Below are 20,271 nucleotides of genomic sequence, written 5' to 3'. Positions count from 1 at the left end.
ATCCCCAGTAGGGGGAGTGCAGGAGGCAGCTAATCAATGATTCTCTCTCATCTATATTTCTCTCTCACCCTCTCCCTTCCTTTCTGAAGTCAATAAACAAAACAAAAACAATAAAAAACACACAACTATATTTAGTAAATGTAACAGAAAAAATACCAATGCATTACCTTTCAGAGCTCATATTCTTCTCCCTATCCCAACTCTGCTCAAACTTGTTTGGCAAGTTGAGGCCTTTTGCTTTGCCAGAGGAGAAAGCTTTTCTGTCTGGACATTTCTTGGGTGATAAGATATCTGTAGAATAAATGAAAGTAAGTGTCCTTTCAACTTTAAATAGGTGGTTTGTACTTAACACAAATTTTTAAACTCATAATTTTACCAGGGAAAATTTTCACATGAGATATATTTTCTTACCTTTAAATTATTGTCCCTTGCCCTAGTGTGGTTTAAAAATACAGGGTAAGGCAAAAGTAAGTTTATAGTTGTAAGTGAAACAGAGTTCATTTTTGTATTATTAATATTGTCTTATTTTCCATATGAACAACTATAAACCTACTTTTTCCCACCCTGTATATATTTTTGCTTTCATCATCATTGGTGTTACTATCTCGCTGTCACTCTCCTTTCCTATCTGAAATCAATAAGAATATATTTTTTTTAAAGAAAAAAAGGGAAGGACATTCAAGGCAGGAGGAAAAAAAGTGAACAAATGCATGAGGTCAGGGAAGGGAGGGTAAGACATGTTAGAAGAACATGAATAGACAATTTTGCTCAAAGAAGGAATCTGTAGGGAGCAGTGACATATGAGGCTAAGAATACGAAACATGTGAATTTTAAACTAAAAGTCTATATGTAATCCCATAGGCCACATTACAGAACCAACATGTCCAAGCCAATGTTTACTCATTGATATGTTTTGTTTGGTCCAATCATCCTTTTTTGTAGGATGTCAATGTCAATTAGCTGTCAATATTTTAAGTCAGTCGATTTCAGGATCTCTGCTTCTCTTAAAATATCAGAAAATGTGATAACACTTGGCTCACATTTACACAAATCAACAATCTGATAGAGGAATAGTCCTCTATAGTCTGGCAACCTCTGGGGATCCCTAAGATCCTTTTGAAAAGTCTTTGAAGTTTTCTAGTTTTCTTTCATATGCTTCAACCAAAACAATGTTATCACAACAGATTAAATGAAGACCCAGATATGAGAATCCACTATCTTCTATAAGCCAGGTATCAAAGATATACACGTACCATTTTTCATAAAAATTATTATTTATGCTAACATGTCTCCCTATCATGTTATAACCATCCCAATTTATGCATGTGTGTTACCTGCCCAGACCCTGTAGGCATCTGAGTTGTTGTTTTTTTCACATTTTTTTCTGTATTGATTAAGGTATTACATATGGGTCCTTATTCCCCCATTGCCCCCCCCCCCACTCATGCCCTCACCACCCCTGGTGTCTGTGTCCATTGGTCAGGCTTATAAGCATTCATACAAGTCATCTGAGTTTTGACCTCTTTAAGCAATGGGGAGCTAGCAAAGAGATCACAATCTAAGTACCTAAGAGTCATAAAAGTAGTAAACTAAGATACAGATTCAGGGAATTGGTGTTTGAGAGAAGAATACAGTGATTATTTGTGAATCTAACTTTATTTGCTTTGGGTAAAGGAGTTCTAAGCAATATGGGTGGGCTCATTAAGCAGTAAAGAGTGACAGATTATACCATTGGCGTACCTCTGACATCTTCTACTTTGTCTGTCCAGTTGTTTAACTTGTACTTCCTTGGTTTATACTTCTCACCTTCTTCCACAATGGTCTCCATAAGTGGTTTGTTCTCCATCTCCTTGAGCTCAATCCTAGGAATGAGCAAAGATGTTTGTCCTTCTGGACCTGAATAGGTGACTGTGTGAACTTTCAATTCTGAGAAGCAACCCAGCTAGCTTGCTGATTCTGTCATAAGCCCATGTCTCTCAAGGGGGTGAGTGATTTGCTTTGCTGAGTACAAACTGACTCACACTCTTTGAGGCTAAGTCTGGGAGTTTGGGTCAGCACCAAAACCTTCCAATTCTATACTGAGGACTCAAAAGCTGGTCTTATAGAAAATGCTTTGAAGGCCTGAATTTAAGTTTTTATTTTGGTTTTAGTTTGAATTTGTCTGTCTTTTCCAGTTCTGTAACCAGATGCCATAGGGATGCTACAGTAAAAGCTTGAAGGCAAAGGGTTCAGAGCCTGGTAGGCAGAGTATGCCCAGAAATAACCATTATATCCCTTATTCTTTCTCCTCCCCACTTCTCCATCCTTTCCTCAGGCAAAACAGAGGGACTTGCAATGGCACAATGGGAGAAGGGGTCTGTCTGTTCAGTTCATGTGTGTAATTGCAGATTTTCTTTGGTCTCAGGTACAGAGTGTTGGATTAAAATTTGGGTGTTGGGGGTAGGGAACTTCCAGTAAAATCAGGGGCCAAACATCAAGTCAGTAAAACACCTGCAATTGTTTTGTGTATTTGAGTCCTTGTGTCCATTTCTAGAATTTCTAATTTTCCTTGCCTCACTGCAATTATTTCCCTCCTGGAAAATATGTCCAAGGGGACACCCAAATTTGCCTTCCAAAATATAATCATAAAATTATTTTGAACCCATTGATTGATTTTTAATGAGTAAGGCAACATTGTGCAATGGGAAGACCACTGGAACAGTCAGGAGCCATAGTTTTATTCCTGGCGTGGCCCCTAATTAGTTGTGTGGCCATCTTATCTAGAAGATGATGGGGTTGGACCAACTATTCTCTATGGCCTGTTCTGAGCTTCACACTGATTTTGCTGAGATATGTGTCATACAGTCCTTCCAAGAGGAAGCTGTTCCAAACCAACACACAGAAGATGCCCCAGACTGAACAAGTCATAAGAAAATAATCAACTAAAGGACTTGTATGCATGCATATAAGCATAACAAATGGACATAAGACACTGGGGGATAGGGGAGGCTGGGGGACTATCTAGGGCGGGGGGATAAAATGGACACATATGTAATACCCTTTGTAATACTTTAAGCAATAAAAAAAAAAATAAAAATAAAAAAAAAATAATAATAAAAAAAAAAAAAAAAAAAAAAAAAAAAAAAAAAAAAAAAAAAGAAAATAATATTCTTGGGAGCTGGTTGTTATTCCCCAAACTTCCTCCACCTGAAATGCATAGTAGTTTATGGCACAGAAATTAAGAACATGATTAAGAGCACACAAGTGAGTGGTAACCAAAATGGAAATAAAACCCAAGTCCCTTACTTACTTCAGTGTTCTCAGCACTGAACCATGTTGTTACACTTGTTTAAAAAATTAAAACTAGGATGGAGGGGGACAATGGAAAAAGGGGGGGACATCTGTAATGCTTTCAATAATAAAGATTAATTTAAAAATTAAAATTTTGCACCCTTATAAAATGGATAAAATTATAATACATATATGAAAGGGTTGTAGTGAAGATTAAGTATATTAATATTTAGAAAGTGCTTAATAGTACCTGGAATCCAGTAAGGGCTTCATAGATGATGTCTTATTCATTGTCATCATCATGATTTTAATCATTGTCAGCAGCAGCCACCAGTAACAGTGGGGTAAGGCTATTACTAAAAGGAGCATGAGCTACAAAAGGTTGAGAAACACTGCCCAGTTAAGTCAACAGAGCAGCAAGGATTGCTGATGCCTGGAGGAGCTTGTGGACCAAAACACTCACCTTGGAAATGCAAGCACATTGTTAGGCAGCTTCCTGAAGGACTCTCTGCTAGACAACACTGAGTCCACAGTGCCTGGCCTCTGCAAGACAGGGCAGAGAGGGCTTACACCCGAGTTATGGTCCAGGACACAGACAAAGCAAAGCTACAGGGCATCTCAGAGGCAAGGCTACTGTGATCATCTTTATTATTGTTTTTATTTAGTACTCAAAGTCTAGAGCTTGAAATCCAATGAGGAAGGATCTCAGTTATCAAAACTGTCTTCCTGGGTAATCACAAAACAATGTCACACAACAGTCCCAATGATGCTGCTTTTTCTCAAACCACTTCCTCTTTGGAAATTGCCTTTGGAAATGACAGCTTCTTTGACCCATCTTTAAGAGGATAGCCGACTTATTGAAACTGTCAGGAAAATGAGCAAACTGATGAATTCACTCTTGAGCCAGGTCATTCTAAAATCGGGCTCTGGATTTTAAATGAAGGGTTTGGATTCAGGGGGACTCATATTCAAATCCCTACACTGCTAAACATTATGTAGCTTTTAGACCCCAGGTATCTGTGGATAATAATAGGGTCTACTTTATAGGATTTTTATGGGCACTTTATGAAAGTGGCCAGCACATAGTAAGCACACAAGAAACAGCAGCTATTATCATTATCAGTACATTATAAAAGCATCACATTATCACATATACTAATATAGAGTAATATATGCAATTATTCTCTTTGGATTAATGATATAACTCACAAAAGGCTCCAAAGGGAATTCCCAGGAAAAGGTTTTAAAAATGTTTTGAGCAAAAGCAGCATCCCTGACCTGAAGCAAGCAGACAGCTGCTTCCCAGGGGAATTATGGGCAGGAGAGCACTCAGGTTAAGCAAGGAACATTTGGGGGAGGGGGAGAAGGGATCTTGCCACTTTACAGCAATTTCCCAAAGTGTGTTTTAGAGATGTTAACAAGTATTGGATTAACCTAAAGTTCCATGATTAAATATGTTCAGAAAGGTAAAGTGGCTTCTTTCTGTCCAGACTTCTCAGATCCTTCACCGTACTCTGTCCTTGAGGATGATACAGGCAGCAGTTCCCCATCTGCGGTGGCCTCCAAACCCTTTTCTCAGACATCTCTCAGGACTAGTTCTTTAGAAAATGTCCCTTAAAAATCGTGTCTTAGCGTGCAGCAGGCCAATTACAACATTATCCCCCCCTTTGAAAACATCTATTGAAACCACAAAGTTCTGCAGAATCCCTGAAGGTTCAAGATGGGCCAGTGCTTTGGCCTTGCTTTTGATTTTGCAGACCTTGCCTCGCATTTTTATGGAAAAGAGAGGGTTAAAGCTGTATATGTTTCCACTTTCCACCCACAGGCCCAGCATCCCTCTTAACAATCCTGTATGGAAGCCAGATTGTGGGAAAGACACTAAAGACACATAATGCAAATGCCATCACCTAAATCCACACCCCAGAGCTCCAGGAGAGGAGAAAGTAGAGGGCAAATTTAGGCCATATTGATAGCCTTTCATTTTATAGATTTTTCATTTAAAAGTCAGGCTTTTGCTCTCTAGAGGGACACAGGATTTTATAACATTTGTGATCATCCAATTCATTCACATAAACTATGTTAGTTCACAGAGGGGCCCCTAAAGCACACTAAGTATTCAATGAGTCCTGCAGAATGACTTTCATTGCCTCCTTAAACTCTATGTACAACTTTCCCTGAAGGCCACACCAGCTACCTCATGGTGAACAATGGTCACCATAGTGAACAGTGACCAACTAAAAAATTTCTTCTACAACATGGAAAATTAAAAACTAAAGATCCACCTCCATGGCTTGATTAGATTTTGTTATAGATTTTATGTAGATTTTTTTGTTGTAGAATAGTATAACCAGAAAGAAAGAAAAAAAAAAAAGAGTGATTAGAAAGTCTGGACTTGAATTTCAGTTCTACCACTTACCAGCACCCCGCCTTCAGGCTTCCCAAGCAACCTCTTTGAGCTCCCATTTTTCTCATTTGTAAAATCAGATGATGATAATGCTGGTTTTATAACATTTCGAGATGCAAATGAAATAATACATGGGAAAGAACTTTATAAGCTACAAGGTACTATAAAGCGTTCAGAATTATAAGAGTTTCTATTACTACCTATATTTTTCCAATGGTACGCACTCAAAACTTCGTTTAAAGTTCCTTTACCCATCTACCCTTTTTGTCAACGTTATCATCTATAAGTAAGCACTGTTTTGCACGTGAGGTAACTGCTTTTTAAAGTACAGTCAGCCTGAATTTTCCTTAATGACCTATGAGGGGGCGGGGAGAAGGGAGGGGATTAGGAGAAGGAAAACATTAATTTACATTTGCTAGGGCTTTTGCCAAAGTCCCGCTTCCATCCATTTTACAAAGGAATTCCTTCAAAAATCTCATCTTCACCCTGCCGTCTTTGATCATGAGGACTCCGATTCCTTTGAATGTAAACTCCACATTTTGTTTGATTGAAATGGATCGTGATAGAAAAAGCAACGTCTCCTTCACACATCCTTCCACTGTATCCCTGTTAAATGAACCCTCCAGGGATATCATGACAAAATTTAGTGGAATAACTGGGATGTCACCTAGAAGAGAAAAAGACAGTTGGGGTGGGGGAAAGGAAGTGGAAATTACAACAAGGGCATATTACATACACTTACATATAATCATCTGATTCTCAATACTTGAAAAGAAAATTGTCACTATGAAGCCTTTAGTTGTACCAATGTAACACTATTCCTACAACTAACAACTGGTTATTACTAAGTATTAATCAGTACAAATCAATACAATTTCCCTAAAAATGTAGTGTGTGTGTGTGGGGGGGGGGTTGCTCAAAATAAAAATAATTAGCTTTCTAAATAATACTCTAGACACAATTTAGATTTCCTCTTAGAGACATAGTAATAAATGCTTCTCTCATCAGACAGTTTCTGAATTTTTCAGCCCCCTTATCTTTTAGAACATGCTGCAGCAATATTTCTCTCTCCTCCAGTTATCATATAATTTTTTAATGATTGTAAATATCTATAAACATGAAGCATTTTGAAAGAGAGTCATCTTCACTAGAAGTTACCTTTCAAATGAAATTGGGTCTTATCAGAGGATAACTTGAAGAAAGCTTTTCCTCTCTAATGAGTCCCACAAATGACACTGCAAAGGAATATGACTATACCTAGCTGGAAGGAAGAGCAGGGTCCTTTCAACTAGAACAGATATAGAGTTATGCAAGGTCCACAAGTCAGGAAGGGGTAAATAGCAATGATCAACATGACAAACAAAAAAGGTCCACTGATAAAGGAACGGGATAAAGAGGAGAGGACATTAGCTCTGGCCAGTGTGGCTCAGTTGGTTGAGTGTTGTCCTGTGTACCGAAAGGTCACTGACCAATTCAATTCTTAGTCAGGGCACAAGTTCAGGTTTTGGGCTCAATACGTGGTTGGAGTGCATGCATAGGAGGCAGCCGATCAATGTTTCTCTCTCACATCAATGTTTCTCTCTCTCCTCTCCCTTCCCCTCTCTCTAAAATCAATTAGAAAAACATATTTTAAAAAGATGACGACATTCTAAACAATCATTCAGCAAGCATTATCCCCATACTGCTAGATAATGATTAACAAGCTTCCCTAGCCCAGCCAGCGTGGCTCAGTGGTTGAGCGTCAACCTATGAACCAGGAGGTCATGATTCGATTCCCAGTCAGGGCACATGCCCACGTTGTGGGCTCAATTCCCAGTAGGGAGCATGCAGCAGGCAGCCCATTAATGTTTCACGCTCATCATTGATGTTTCTATCTTTCTCTCCCTTTCCCTTCCTCTCTGAAATCAATAAAACTATATTATTTTTTAAAAGTTTCCCTATATTAGCCCACTGTCTCCTGCACAATGTAATGGTAATTCTATACCATCTCCCGCCATTTCATTTTTAAAAATAAATATCTTAAAAGAGGAAGCTATATTGCCTGCCTCTAGATTCCCCCCTCCCTTTTACCCAGTGCCTCTCTGCAATCAGTCCTCTGGTGGACTTGTCTCAGTAAGGGCACTATCATCTCATGATGAACAAGCCAATGGATACACTGCAGATCTTATTGTCATGACCTCTCTTTAACGTCTGTTAACCAAGCCCTCTCTTTTCTAGTATCCATGGTGCCATTCTTGATTCTCCAGTTTTCTCTTTCTGGGTCTCCTTTGCTGGCTTTTTTCCTCTTCTATTTCTTATAAGATGGGGGTTTGTCTACTTTACAGGATTTTGTCCTTTGCTATCTCCTCTTCTTTATATTCTCTCCTGGGTAAACTTATCCAAATGTTGATCTCTAGTCTCCACCCCTCTCCTGAACTCTGGAATCATTTCTACCTAAATATCCCTACAAAAATCTCAATTTCAACATGTCCAAAAGCAAACTCAGTGTTATACTTGCCACCACGATCTGCCTTTTCTCCTTCACTCCCTATGGCAGTTAATGGCATGAATATTAATCTATTTTCCAAGAAATCTGAGTCATCTTAAATACCTTCCTTTCTCTTACTACCCAATACTCCAATCTGTAACCAAATCCCATCAGTTTTATACCTGAAATGTCTCGTGAATAGATTCCCTCATCTTCCCCTTGACTGCGACTGCCTTCACTCAGGCTTTTGCCATATTTTACCGAACTATTAATTAAAAGATCCATCTTCTTAAACTAACAACTGGACCAGTACAGAAAATCCCCTGCTCAAACACTTTCAATGGCTACTCGGTGCCTACAGGATGAATTCCAAACTCCTTAATCACACCATTTAAGGCCCCTCACAATTTGAACCCTAGCAACCACTTTTGTTTTACCTCCCTCCACTTGCCTCTACAATCATTTGCCCTGGTCACACAGGCACCCTTAACAGGATTCACTTTTCCCCTTATTCTTGAATTGTCCATACTGTTCCTGAAACATCTTCCACAGCTTCTCTATCAGTAAAGTCCTGTCATCCTTTAAGACCTCCCTCACATGTCATCTTCCTAAACCTTCCCAAGCAGAGATAGCCAATCCTAGCATCAGATCCAGTTCTGATCAACACTGCTTTTGTAGCACTTACTAGTAACTATTTTGCATCATTTGCTTATATATCCATCTCCAATGCTAGATTCTGAGTTACTCAAAGCACTGACCATGTATTAATCATCCTTAAGAATCAAAAATGTTTTATTAGAAACCCAGCTAATTAATGATGAAGAATCATAACCCAAAAGATAAACTGCAGACAGAATTGTTCTTGTGAACAAATTCAGTCATATATATTTAATTCTGAAATTCCCTCAACCTTGTGAAAATAATTATAGACCTAAACTACTTTTGTGGGCTGCATTACAAGATAAGACAGAAAATAAACTCCAATTCTAAGTCACAGGTGTTTGGGGGTGCGGGGGGAGACTTTATTTTTATTTTCATTTTGTAGGCTTCTGATGAATTAGGATATTTCTTCTGTCATAAAACTGTAGGTAAAAATGGTTGAAAAGTCTGTCAAACATCATACTGAATATGTGCATAATGAATTCTAAGTATAGTTTGTATTTTTTCAATATATAATTTTTTGGTGGAAAGTTACTCTGAAATTTTTCAGGAAACTTAACATAAAGTTAAGTTTCAGTGTTTCACCTGCTGACGCTGCAGATAGACTGTCTCTCTTCATCTGTATATGAATCTGATGCAGTGGGGATCATAAGAAAGGTCAAAAGAAACAGAGCCAGAAATCAGGGAGAGACCCCCAAAGGTCTCTTAGTGACCAGGGCCAGTGTCACAAAGCCCACCCCCTGAAGCTGGCATGTAAGCAAGCATTCTGGGACAGGCATCATGTCTGTCTTGTTTACCACTAATCTCAAGCACCTGGAACCAGGCCTGACACATAGTTGGCCCTCAGTAAATATTAGCAGAAGGAAGAGAGAATGGAAGGAAGAGAGAAGGGAAGGAGGGAAGGAGGGAAGGAGGGAAGGAAGGAAGGAAGGAAGGAAGGAAGGAAGGAAGGAAGGAAGGAAGGAAGGAAGGAATTTCTTAGGGTCTGAAATATGAATAAAGTCTGTACAGCACAAATGTGGCTTTTATAAAGATTTGCTTTGATGTCACATCAGGTCTTCTCAAGCCTGCCTCTTAAGCTACTTGAGGTTTAAAAGGGCCTGCAGGCCCCAGCCAGTTTGGCTCAGTGGCTAGAGTGTTGGCCCACAGACTGAAAGGTCCCGGGTTCAATTCCAGTCAAGGGCATGTACCTCAGTTGCAGGCTCCATCCAGCCTTGGTCTGGGGCACATGCAGGAGGCAACCAATTGATGTGTCTCCCTCACATTGATGTTTCTCTCTCTCTGTCTCTTCCCCTGCCTTCCACTCTCCATAAAAATCAATGGAGCCGAAACAAGTTTGGCTCAGTGGATAGAGCGTCGGCCTGTGGACTGAAGGGTCCCAGGTTCGATTCCGGTGAAGGGCATGTACCTGGGTTGCAGGCACATCCCCAGTAGGGGGTGTGCAGGAGGCAGCTAATCGATGTTTCTAACTCTCTATCTCTCTCCCTTCCTCTCTGTAAAAAATCAATAAAATATATTTTTAAAAAATCAATGGAAAAATATCCTCGGTGAGGATTAATAACAAAAAAAATATATATATAAGGGTCTGCAGGAAGACTGGAAATTATGTTTCTACTTTAGCCCCTCCCCTCTGCCAAAAGGACCATGTGAAAAGTGAACCCCAGCTTTTTTTTGCCCTTTCATTTTCATTCACAGGTTAGTCACCCTCTGGAAAAATCTTAAATATTAAATATATTTACCAGGAGTATATACTTTGTTTTGTTTTAGTCCATGGAGCTGTACTAACTTCTTCGCCATGATAAATACGGGCCTCTCAAACAGAATAAACTTGTTTCCCACATCAAATTTTTGTCTCATGAAAGTGAAAGTTCCAAGGCCTGGAATCTGAACCCCCTGAAAGGAAAAAAAGGATAAAACATAGCAACAATTTACTGAAGGAGTGAAGAAATATAATCTATAGTATTGTTATTTTAAAAAATGAATAGACTTAACCTTAGCCCTTAAAAATTCAATGATCCTACAATCCTTTACAGCTACAGCATTTTATGATTCTATGTCTTTAAATAAGTTTAGTATAAAATGTAATATAACAACCCATGATGCCTTTCTGACATCAGATCCCTCATCTCCTTATCATTCAGAGGCTGTGAGGACTAAGAAAACTTGCATGTGCTACAACTGCTCTTAATCTACTAGTATACCTAAGATTATTCTTGTCCTAAACTGTGGGACATTTTAAATTTTAATCATTTGTCATTGGAAGGAGAGAATTTAAGGGATCCTGAGAATTTCTGCTTTCCCGTTCCTTCTTTGAAATGTTATATCCCGTCCTTAAAATCAGACAACCCAGTGCCCAAGGCATATGGTGCAGTGTGGCAACCTCTGGTTCTTAAACTAGGTCTCTGTCTCTCTGGAAATATTAAACATCGAGGTTTACAAACTCAGGGGCCAAGAAAGGATGTGAGTGAGTGAAGTTATGCAGTCAGAGAATGTGGTGGACAGACAGAGCATGCCCCATCGAAAGGGGAAAGCCCATAGCCAGCTCCAGCCAACTGTCACACACACACATGAAAAACTGGTATTGTTAAATCTGATTTTTTGAGGAAAAAAATCCAAAATTTTATATACACTCTCCCAATTTTAAGTGGCGATGACTAATTCAAATTATTAGACCAAACAAAATTAGGTTGAAGGATGAATTCAGCCCAAGGGCTGTCACATAGGGTATAAAAGTTCCACAACCTCGAAGCTCCCTCCAAACTCCCCAAATATCTGTCAGGAAGAATTAGTCCAGCCCTGAGAAAAGTTTCTCATTTTTAGCAAGTTGAGTTCAGTCCCTGTCTTCTTATATTGCAATTAAAATCCAATCTCTACAAGGAGGAAAGACACGAAGCATTATTATATCCTTCTAGATCTAAGCCAGGAACTATCGGATCACAGATAAGCAGAATTCATTTACTTGCTCTCCACACACACAGGCTGATTAGTGATATCCTAGTAGAGCAGAACTTTCAAATATTCACAAGTCCCAAGTGTGAGCATCATAAAATCATGAGACCAAAAGTTAAACCGGGTGGCTCTAAAGTCTGCTATCCTGCTCCCAGCAAAATTACATGGGACTAAGGTGGAAAGATTCTTTGGACTCCTACCTTGTGTAGGGATAGCTGCCGTTCCACAAATTCCGATACATGCTCCCAAATAGTAGAGACATCTGTAATTCAAAGGAAACCAAAAATAATTTATTTAGTAGTACCTTAGTGCTAATAAATAAAAATGTAAATATTAAATGCAGATCAAACAACCATGATTCCCAATTAATTTCAAATTAACAGAAAACAAGATTATTTCCCAAAATTAATTTTCCAGGTAACTAACCCTTTAAAGTTCCAAAAATGTAATTAGAAATATAATAAGTATAATGAAGTTTTAAAGAAAATCTTTCCAGAATGAAGGGAACTCTGTCACATATTTCTATTGATGTGATAAAATTAACCCAGTACAATCTACCCTTTTCTTATTGACCCATTCAACAAACAATTGAGTGTCGACTCTGTGCCATCTGATTCATGTGAACATTCATTCTTATACCATTCTGTAACACAGGAATAAAGCCAAGGGTGTCGTCCGATATGTCAAGATGCCGCCTTCCATCTGCATCATGGATACACAGTATACTATAATTAGGTATTTCCTTTATTCTTCCCATACTATTGTTTTCCCCACTCCGCCCCACACCCATAGACAAAAGAAGTCTACTGCCAGCTTCTAAGAAGTAAGGTCTTTCACCCAGTCCCAACTGTACACTAAATTAAAAATATCATGACCGAAAACATCAATTCATTAATAATACAGAATCTCCGTATCCAGTCTCATGGAGGCCTTTCAAAGTTATTAGGTCAAGCCGGCCAGCACGAATCAGTGGTTGGGCATCAACCTATGAACCAGGAGGTCACCTTTTGATTCCCAGTCAGGGCACAAGCCCAGTTGCCAGCTTGATCCCCAGGGTGGGGCGTGCAAGAGACAGCTGATGGATGATTCTCTCTCATCATTGATGTTTCTATCTCTCTCTCTTTCTCCCTCTCCCTTCCTCTCTGAAATCAATAAAAAAAATTTTTAATGTTATTAGGTCAAAACTGTTAATTCTTTCACCTAGACTCCTGATATGCAGCTCAAATTTCAGGAAAACGATCTACACCAAAGGGAAATGGTTTGATTAGGCTCAGGAGAAACTCTATCGCCTACAACCAAACCCTAGTGAAAAGACTTAACTGATATTTCAGTCTACCCTTGTTGCTTTACTCTATAACAGTGGTTCTCAACTTTCCTAATGCCACTGTGTAAATTACAGAATAACATATACTAGTATGCTTTAAATGGATATTAATACCAACAATTAAAAGTGAGTTCCTTGACTTTATAAAAGATCATCTTCAATTAAAATACTGGCATGCAAACAGAATAAATTATTACTGAGCAATTTGAACAAAAACCATGTTCCCAGAGCCTAATGCAGTGGAAAGGTCAGTGGGCTGCATGGATTCCTAGCTGTGTAGTCACCAATAGTTTCACCAGCTCACCTCTGTCCTTCTAAGTACTATAATTGCATAACATTAAACGGGTGAAACATACAGCAGCAGCTGGACTTCATACATACAATGATGAAAAGTTAATTTATGGCCAAAACCGGTTTGGCTCAGTGGATAGACTGTCGGCCTGCGGACTGAAAGGTCCCACGTTCGATTCCGGTCAAGGGCATGTACCTGGGTTGCGGGCACATCCCCAGTGGGAGATGTGCTGGAGGCAACTGATCGATGTTTCTCTCTCATCGATGTTTCTAACTCTCTATCTCTCTCCCTTCCTCTCTGTAAAAAATCAATAAAAATATATTTTTTTTAAAAAAAGTTAATTTATGTGTTTTGCTGAAATTGGGGCGAGGCATTTGTGAAAGTTAATAAGTAGTCATTTGACTTTTGCTTCTGTCATTCAACCAATAAAGCTCTTGCTGAAGTCACAAATGGCCTCCTTGTCAACAAACTCAATGGGCATGTTTAATTTTCACCTCTCTGACTCCTATCATCTCTGACACTGGTTACCACTTGCTGAGTATAAATTTATATTTTTATTTCTGTGAATATTTGATTAACATGCATCTTTCTCCAGTAGATTATGAATTCCAAGGTTTCTGTTCACCAGCAGTTCTCTAGTACCCAGCACATAGTATGTTCTAAAAATTACTTGAATGTGGTTCTCAACCTTCCTAATGCTGCGACCCTTTAATACAGTTCCTCATGTTGTGGTGACCCCAACCATAAAATTATTTTCGTTGCTACTTCATAAATGTAATTTTGCTACTGTTATGAATCATAATGTAAATATCTGATATGCAGGATGTATTTTCATTGTTACAAATTGAACATAATTAAAACATAGTGATTAATCACAAAAACAACATGTAATTATATATGTGTTTTCCGATGGTCTTAGGTGACCCCTGTGAAAGGGTCATTCGACTCCCAAAGGGGTCGCAACCCACAGGTTGAGAACCGCTGCCCTAGCTGGTTTGGCTCAGTGGATAGAACATCTGTCTGTGAACTGAAGGGCTCAATCCCCAGTAGGGGGCGGGTAGGAGGCAGCCCATCAATGGTTCTCATCATTGATGTTTCTATCTCTCCCTTTCCCTTCCTCTCTGAAATCAATACAAATATATATTTTTTAAAAAAATAAACAATTAGTTGAGTGAATAAATTATCTATAAATTTATAAATATGGCAAATATTTTTGAAACCATAGTATTTAATGCTTCTTTTAGAATTATTTTAACAGGGAAAAATAGGAGTGAAGCAGAGGAAAGAGTAAGAAGACGCATCTACTCATCTATTTGTCTCCTCAAATGATTTGGTTCAAGCCTAGACAACATCACTAAGTTACAATGAACTGATAGTAATCCCGAATTCCATTGCTGGAGCACCTTTCTTCCCAAGGGCTCCTATCTCTTACAGAATGATCTCAGTGTCGCTTTGGGGTGACTCTTCTGAGAAACTATGCTTTCAACCAAGCCTAGCACGTTTTCTATGAAAAGCTGCTGGGTCCTCTTGCTAACACCCAGCTCTTATGATCATCTCACTTCCTTAATACAACCCCAAGATATCAAGGGCAACAAAAAAAGTAGCTGTATTTCTGCATGAACTTTGAGGAGCGGGTGTGGGGTGGTTGTTATAAGCCAACATTTATTGAGCATTTACTTTGCCTTAGTCCTGGAGCTAAGTGCTATATAGACATTGTCCTATTCAATCAAAAGCCTTAACTGGCCCCTGTCCTTTATTAAGGCAGTCAATACAATTGTTTTTGGGCATCCAGCCTGAGCCTGATATGCCAAGGTGGTTGCCAAGGTGACATGGCCACTTTAGGGGATAGAGAAGGTCTTCCACTTGGTCCCCAACCAGCAGATAAAGGTTTAGCCCCAGGGCCCCCACCTCAAGTCGCTTACCCTCCTGGCTCAGCAAGGGCAGTGTGGGCAACACATTCTTGCCCACGCCCTGCAGGCAAGGGAAGATGGTGTCCAGCATCTCCACTCCTCAATGGGCTCTTGCTGGGTCCTCAACTGGTCTTTTGTCTTCCTTCTGGAACTTATACAAAAGTGATTTTCCCACCCACCAGTCCTCTCTTCCCAGACCTTTGGATAATCCTTAAACATACAAATTACCAAATATTGAAAATTTTCTCTCTTAAATGTCTTTCCTCGCTGTCCCTCCCCCTGCCCTGGCTCTCCCTTGAGCGGCTTCCACCGCGGGAAAACCAGAGCTGAAAAGCACCGGAATGAGCGCGCGCAAAGCCTTGCTAGCACTCCGCACCACAGAGAGGCAAGAGCCTCAGCCGGGAGGGACGGGGCCAACCTAGGGGAGGGAGGGGCGCGTTGCTAGGATGTAACAAAGGGTCGCTCTATTGCTAGGGTCTTGGCCCCGCCCCCTAAAATGAGCCCCCAGGTGTCCCAGTGATTTCAGCAGCTCCAGATAGCGAGGTTGGGAATGTATTTTAACGTTGTTTCCTTCCCCTCTTACCCTGGGCAGCAAAGAAACTTGGTCCTTTTTGTAATCACCTTATACAAATCAGGGACTACCTTTTGCCCTAGTGATGGACATTCGAATCTCCGGATCTGTTTGAGGGTTTGTTTAAATTTGAGCTGGAATTTGTTTCCCAGTTTGGGTTTTTCCTGGGCTCCCCCTCCGAGGAAAAGGAGTGCTGGAGGATTGAGTTGACTTTTTTTTAGTCATTTGACTTCAAATTCAAAACAGTTTGTGCACTCAAAACCGTATTTTAAATACAATACCAATTAGCAGGAATACTGTAGCTCAAAAATAGTCATAATAAAAGGGGATAAGTGCCCACTGTGTAAATTATAGAATAACATATATGCTTTAAATGGATATTAATATCAACAATTAAACATAAGTTCCCTGACTTTATAATAAAGATCATCTCCAATCAAAATACTGGCATACAAACAGAATAAATTATTACTAAGCATATGAACAAAAACCATGTTCCCAAAGCCTAATGCAGTGGAAAGGTCAGTGGGCTGCATGTCTGCAGACTGCCCGCCTCCATGGATTTCTAGCTGTGTAGTCACCAACTTAAAGAATTAGAATGAGCCCTAGCTAGCTTGGCTCAGTGGATAGACCGTTGGCCTGAGGACTGAAGGGTCCTGGGTTCGATTCTGCTCAAGGGTACATGCCTGCGTTGCAGCCCAATCCCCCGTAGGGGGTGTGCAGGAGGAGCCAATCATTGATTCTCTCTCATCACTGATGTTTCTCTTTTTCCCTCTCCCTTCCTCTCTGAAATCAATAAAAATATATTTTTTAAAAAATAGAACGAGAACATCAAGAAAAGCCCAGAATAAGTAGAAGGAAGGAAATAAAAATTAGAGCAGAAATAAATGACAGAGACTAAAAAATCAATACAAAAAAAAAATCAATGAAACCAAGAGATGGTTCTTTGAAACAAATAAACAAGATTGAGAACTTTTAGCCAAACTCATCAAGAAACAAAGAAAGAGGACCCAAATAAATAAAATCAAAAACAAAAGTGGTGAAGTAATAACTGACACCACAGAAATACAAAGGATTGTAAGAAAATACTATGAACAACTATATGACAACAAGCTTGACAATGTGGACGAAATGGACAAATTCCTAAAAAAATACAACCTCCCAAAACTGAATCAGAAAGAATCAGGAAATCTAAATAGGCCAATAACAACTGAGGAAATAGAAGCAGTAATCACAAAATTCCCAGCAAACAAAAGCCCTGGTCCGGATGGTTTCACAGGCAAGTTTTACTAAACATTCAAAGAACTAAAACCTGTACTCCTCAAACTATTCCCAAAAATCCAAGAGGAAGGAATACTTCCAAGCTCTTTGTATGAGGCCAGCATTATCCGAATTCCAAAACCAGATAAAGACACTACAAAGAAAGAGAATTATAGGCCAATATCCCTGATGAACATAAATGCTAAAATCCTCAACAAAATATTAGCAAACTGCATCCAGCAATATATGAAAATGATCATAACACCAAGACCAAATGGGATTTATTCCAGGGATGTAAGGCTAGTATATCTGCAAATCAATAAACATGATATATCACATAAACAAATTAAAAGACAAAAATCACATGATCATATCAATAGATGCAGAAAAAGCATTCAACAAAATCCAACACCCATTTTTAATAAAAACTCTCAGCAAAGTGGGAATAGAGGGAGCGTATCTCAACATAACAAAGGCCATATATGACAAACCTACAATGGGCAAAAACTAAAACCATTTCCCCTAAGAACTGGAACAAGACAGGGATGCCCACTGTCACCATTCTTATTCAACATAGTACTGGGAGTCCTAGCCACAGCAATCAGATAAGAAGAAATAAAAGGCATACAATTTGGAAAGGAGGAAGTAAAACTCTCATTATTTGCAGATGGCATGATATTGTACACAGAAAACTCTAGACTCCACCAAAAAAACTACTACATTTAATAAATGACTTTTGCAACATAGCAGTATACAAAATAAACACCCAAAAAATCAATGGCTTTTTAATATACCAATAATGAATTCTCAAAAAGAGAAACTAAACAATCCCATTTACCAATGTAACAAAAAAATTAAGATACTTAGGAATAAATTTAACCAATGAGGTAAAAGACTTGTACTCAGAAAACTACAGGACAAGAGATAGAGGAAGAAATAAACAAGTGGAAGAATATACTGTGTTCCTGGATTGATAGAATTAACATCATTAAAATGTCCATACTGCCCAAGGCAATCTACAGATTCAATGCAATCCCTATTAAAATACCAAGAGCATATTTCATAGACCTAGAACAAATACTCCAAAATTTTATATGAAGCCCTAACCGGTTTGGCCCAGTGGATAGAGCGTCGGCCTGCAGACTGAAGGGTCCCAGGTTCGATTCCGGGCAAGGGCATGTACCTTGGTTGTGGGCACATTCCCAGTAGGGGGCGTGCAGGAGGCAGCTGATCGATGTTTCTCTCTCATTGATGTTTCTAACTCTCTATCCCTCTCCCTTCCTCTCTGTAAAAAATCAATAAAATATATTAAAAAAAATTTATATGGACTTAAAAAAGACCCCCCAAGAGCCGCAGCAATCTTGAGAGAAAAGAACGAAGTTGGAGGAATCACGATACCAGATATCAAGTTGTACTACAAAGTCACCATAATCAAAACAGCCTGACACTGAGACAAGAGCAGGCATAAAGATCAATGGAACAGAACACAGACCCCAGAAATTGACCCAAGCCATTACACTCAAGTAATATTTGACAAAGGAGGCAAAAGCATACAATGGAATCAAGACAGTTTCTTCAATAAATGGAGCTGGGAAAATTGGATACATGCAAAAAAAAAATGAAACTAGACCACCAACTTACATCATACACAAGAATAAACTCAAAATAGATAAAAGATCTAAATGTAAGTTGGGAAACCATAAAAATCCTAAAAGAAACCATAGGCAGCAAAATCTCAGACATGTCTTGTAGCATTATGTTTACAGATACATCTCCTAGGGCAAAGGAAACTAAACAGACATTTTCTCCTCTTTTAAGGAGAAAATAAACAAATGGGACTACATTAAAACAAAAAGCTTCTACACAGCAAAAGAAACCATCAATAAAATGAAAAGGGAGCCCCCTGTATGGGAGAACATATTTGGCAATGATACATCTGATAAAGCGTTAATATCCAACATATATAAGGAACTCATGCAACTTAACAAAAGGAAGACCAAAATCCAATTACAAAATGAACAAAGGACCTAAATAGACACTTCTCCATAGGGGACATACAGATGAGCATTATACAGAAATGCTCAAAGTCATTGATCATCAAAGAGATGCAAATTAAAACAACAATGAGGTATTACCTTACACCTGTCAGAATGGCTACCATCAACAAATCAACAAATGACAAGTGCTGGCGAGGATGTGGAGAAAGGGAAACCCTAGTACACTGCTGGTGGGAATGCAGATTGGTGCAGCCATTATGGAAAACTGCATGGAGTTTCCTCAAAAAATTATATATAGAACTGCCATTTGACCCAGTGATCCCACTTCTAAGAATATATCCTAAGAAAACCAAAACACCAATCAAAAAAATGTATGCACCCCTATTTTCTAGCAGCACAATTTATAATAGCTAAGATCTGGAAACAGGCCAAGTGCCCATGAGTTCATGGGTGGATAAAAAAGCTGTGGTGCATTTGTACCATAGAATACTATGCAGCAGTAAGAAAGAAGGCTCTTGCCCTAACCAGTTTGGCTCAGTGGATAGAGCATCAGCCTGCGGATCCAAGGGTTCCAGGTTCGATTCTGGTCAAGGGCATGTACCTTGGTTGTGGGCACATCCCCAGTAGGGGGTGTGCAGGAGACAGCTGATCGATGTTTCTCTCTCATCGATGTTTCTAACTCTCTATCCCTCTCCCTTCCTCTCTGTAAAAAATCCATAAAATATATATATATATTTTTTTTTAAAGAAAGAAGACTCTCTTACCCTTTGAGACAGCATGGAGGGAACTGGAGAGTATTATACTAAGCAAAATAAGGCAGCCAGAGAAAGACAAGCATCACATGATTTCACTCATATGTGGAATCTAATGAACAAAATAAACTGATGAACAAAATAAATCCAGAGACACAGAAGCATGGAACAGACTGCGGAATCTCTGAGGGAAGGTGGGGGAAGATGGGTGGGTTGGAAGTGATCAACCAAAGAACTTGTATGCATATATGCATAACCCATGGACACAGACAATAGGGTGGTGAGGCCTGGGGTGGGGGCAGGCTAGAAGGGGTCCATGCGGGGGGAGGGGGGGAGAATATGTAATACTTTCAACAATAATAATTTTTTTAAAATAAAATAAAATAAAGATTATCAATGCAATGACATCTGGCAC

At 39.2% G+C, this 20,271-nt stretch overlaps 1 protein-coding gene across 1 annotated transcript in view; it reads right to left on the bottom strand.

Moving 5' to 3' along the window:
* Positions 1 to 15,367, bottom strand: part of CCDC81 (coiled-coil domain containing 81) — a gene marked incomplete at its 5' end in the record, with an annotated part of 32,418 nt that extends 17,051 nt beyond the window's left edge. The window contains 7 exons of the mRNA XM_081098453.1: positions 168 to 291; positions 1,741 to 1,862; positions 3,734 to 3,813; positions 6,085 to 6,341; positions 10,541 to 10,694; positions 11,951 to 12,012; positions 15,289 to 15,367. Of these exons, the coding sequence (XP_080954579.1) occupies positions 168 to 291; positions 1,741 to 1,862; positions 3,734 to 3,813; positions 6,085 to 6,341; positions 10,541 to 10,694; positions 11,951 to 12,012; positions 15,289 to 15,367 (878 nt within the window). The remainder of the gene's footprint in view (positions 1 to 167; positions 292 to 1,740; positions 1,863 to 3,733; positions 3,814 to 6,084; positions 6,342 to 10,540; positions 10,695 to 11,950; positions 12,013 to 15,288) is intronic.
* Positions 15,368 to 20,271: the final 4,904 nt, after the last annotated feature.

Source organism: Myotis nattereri (genome assembly GCF_964212035.1).
Source record: "Myotis nattereri genome assembly, chromosome: 9".
Classification (NCBI taxonomy): Eukaryota; Metazoa; Chordata; class Mammalia; order Chiroptera; family Vespertilionidae; genus Myotis; species Myotis nattereri.
The sequence above is the reverse complement of the archived record's forward strand: the minus strand, read 5'-3'. Positions and strand labels throughout refer to the sequence as shown.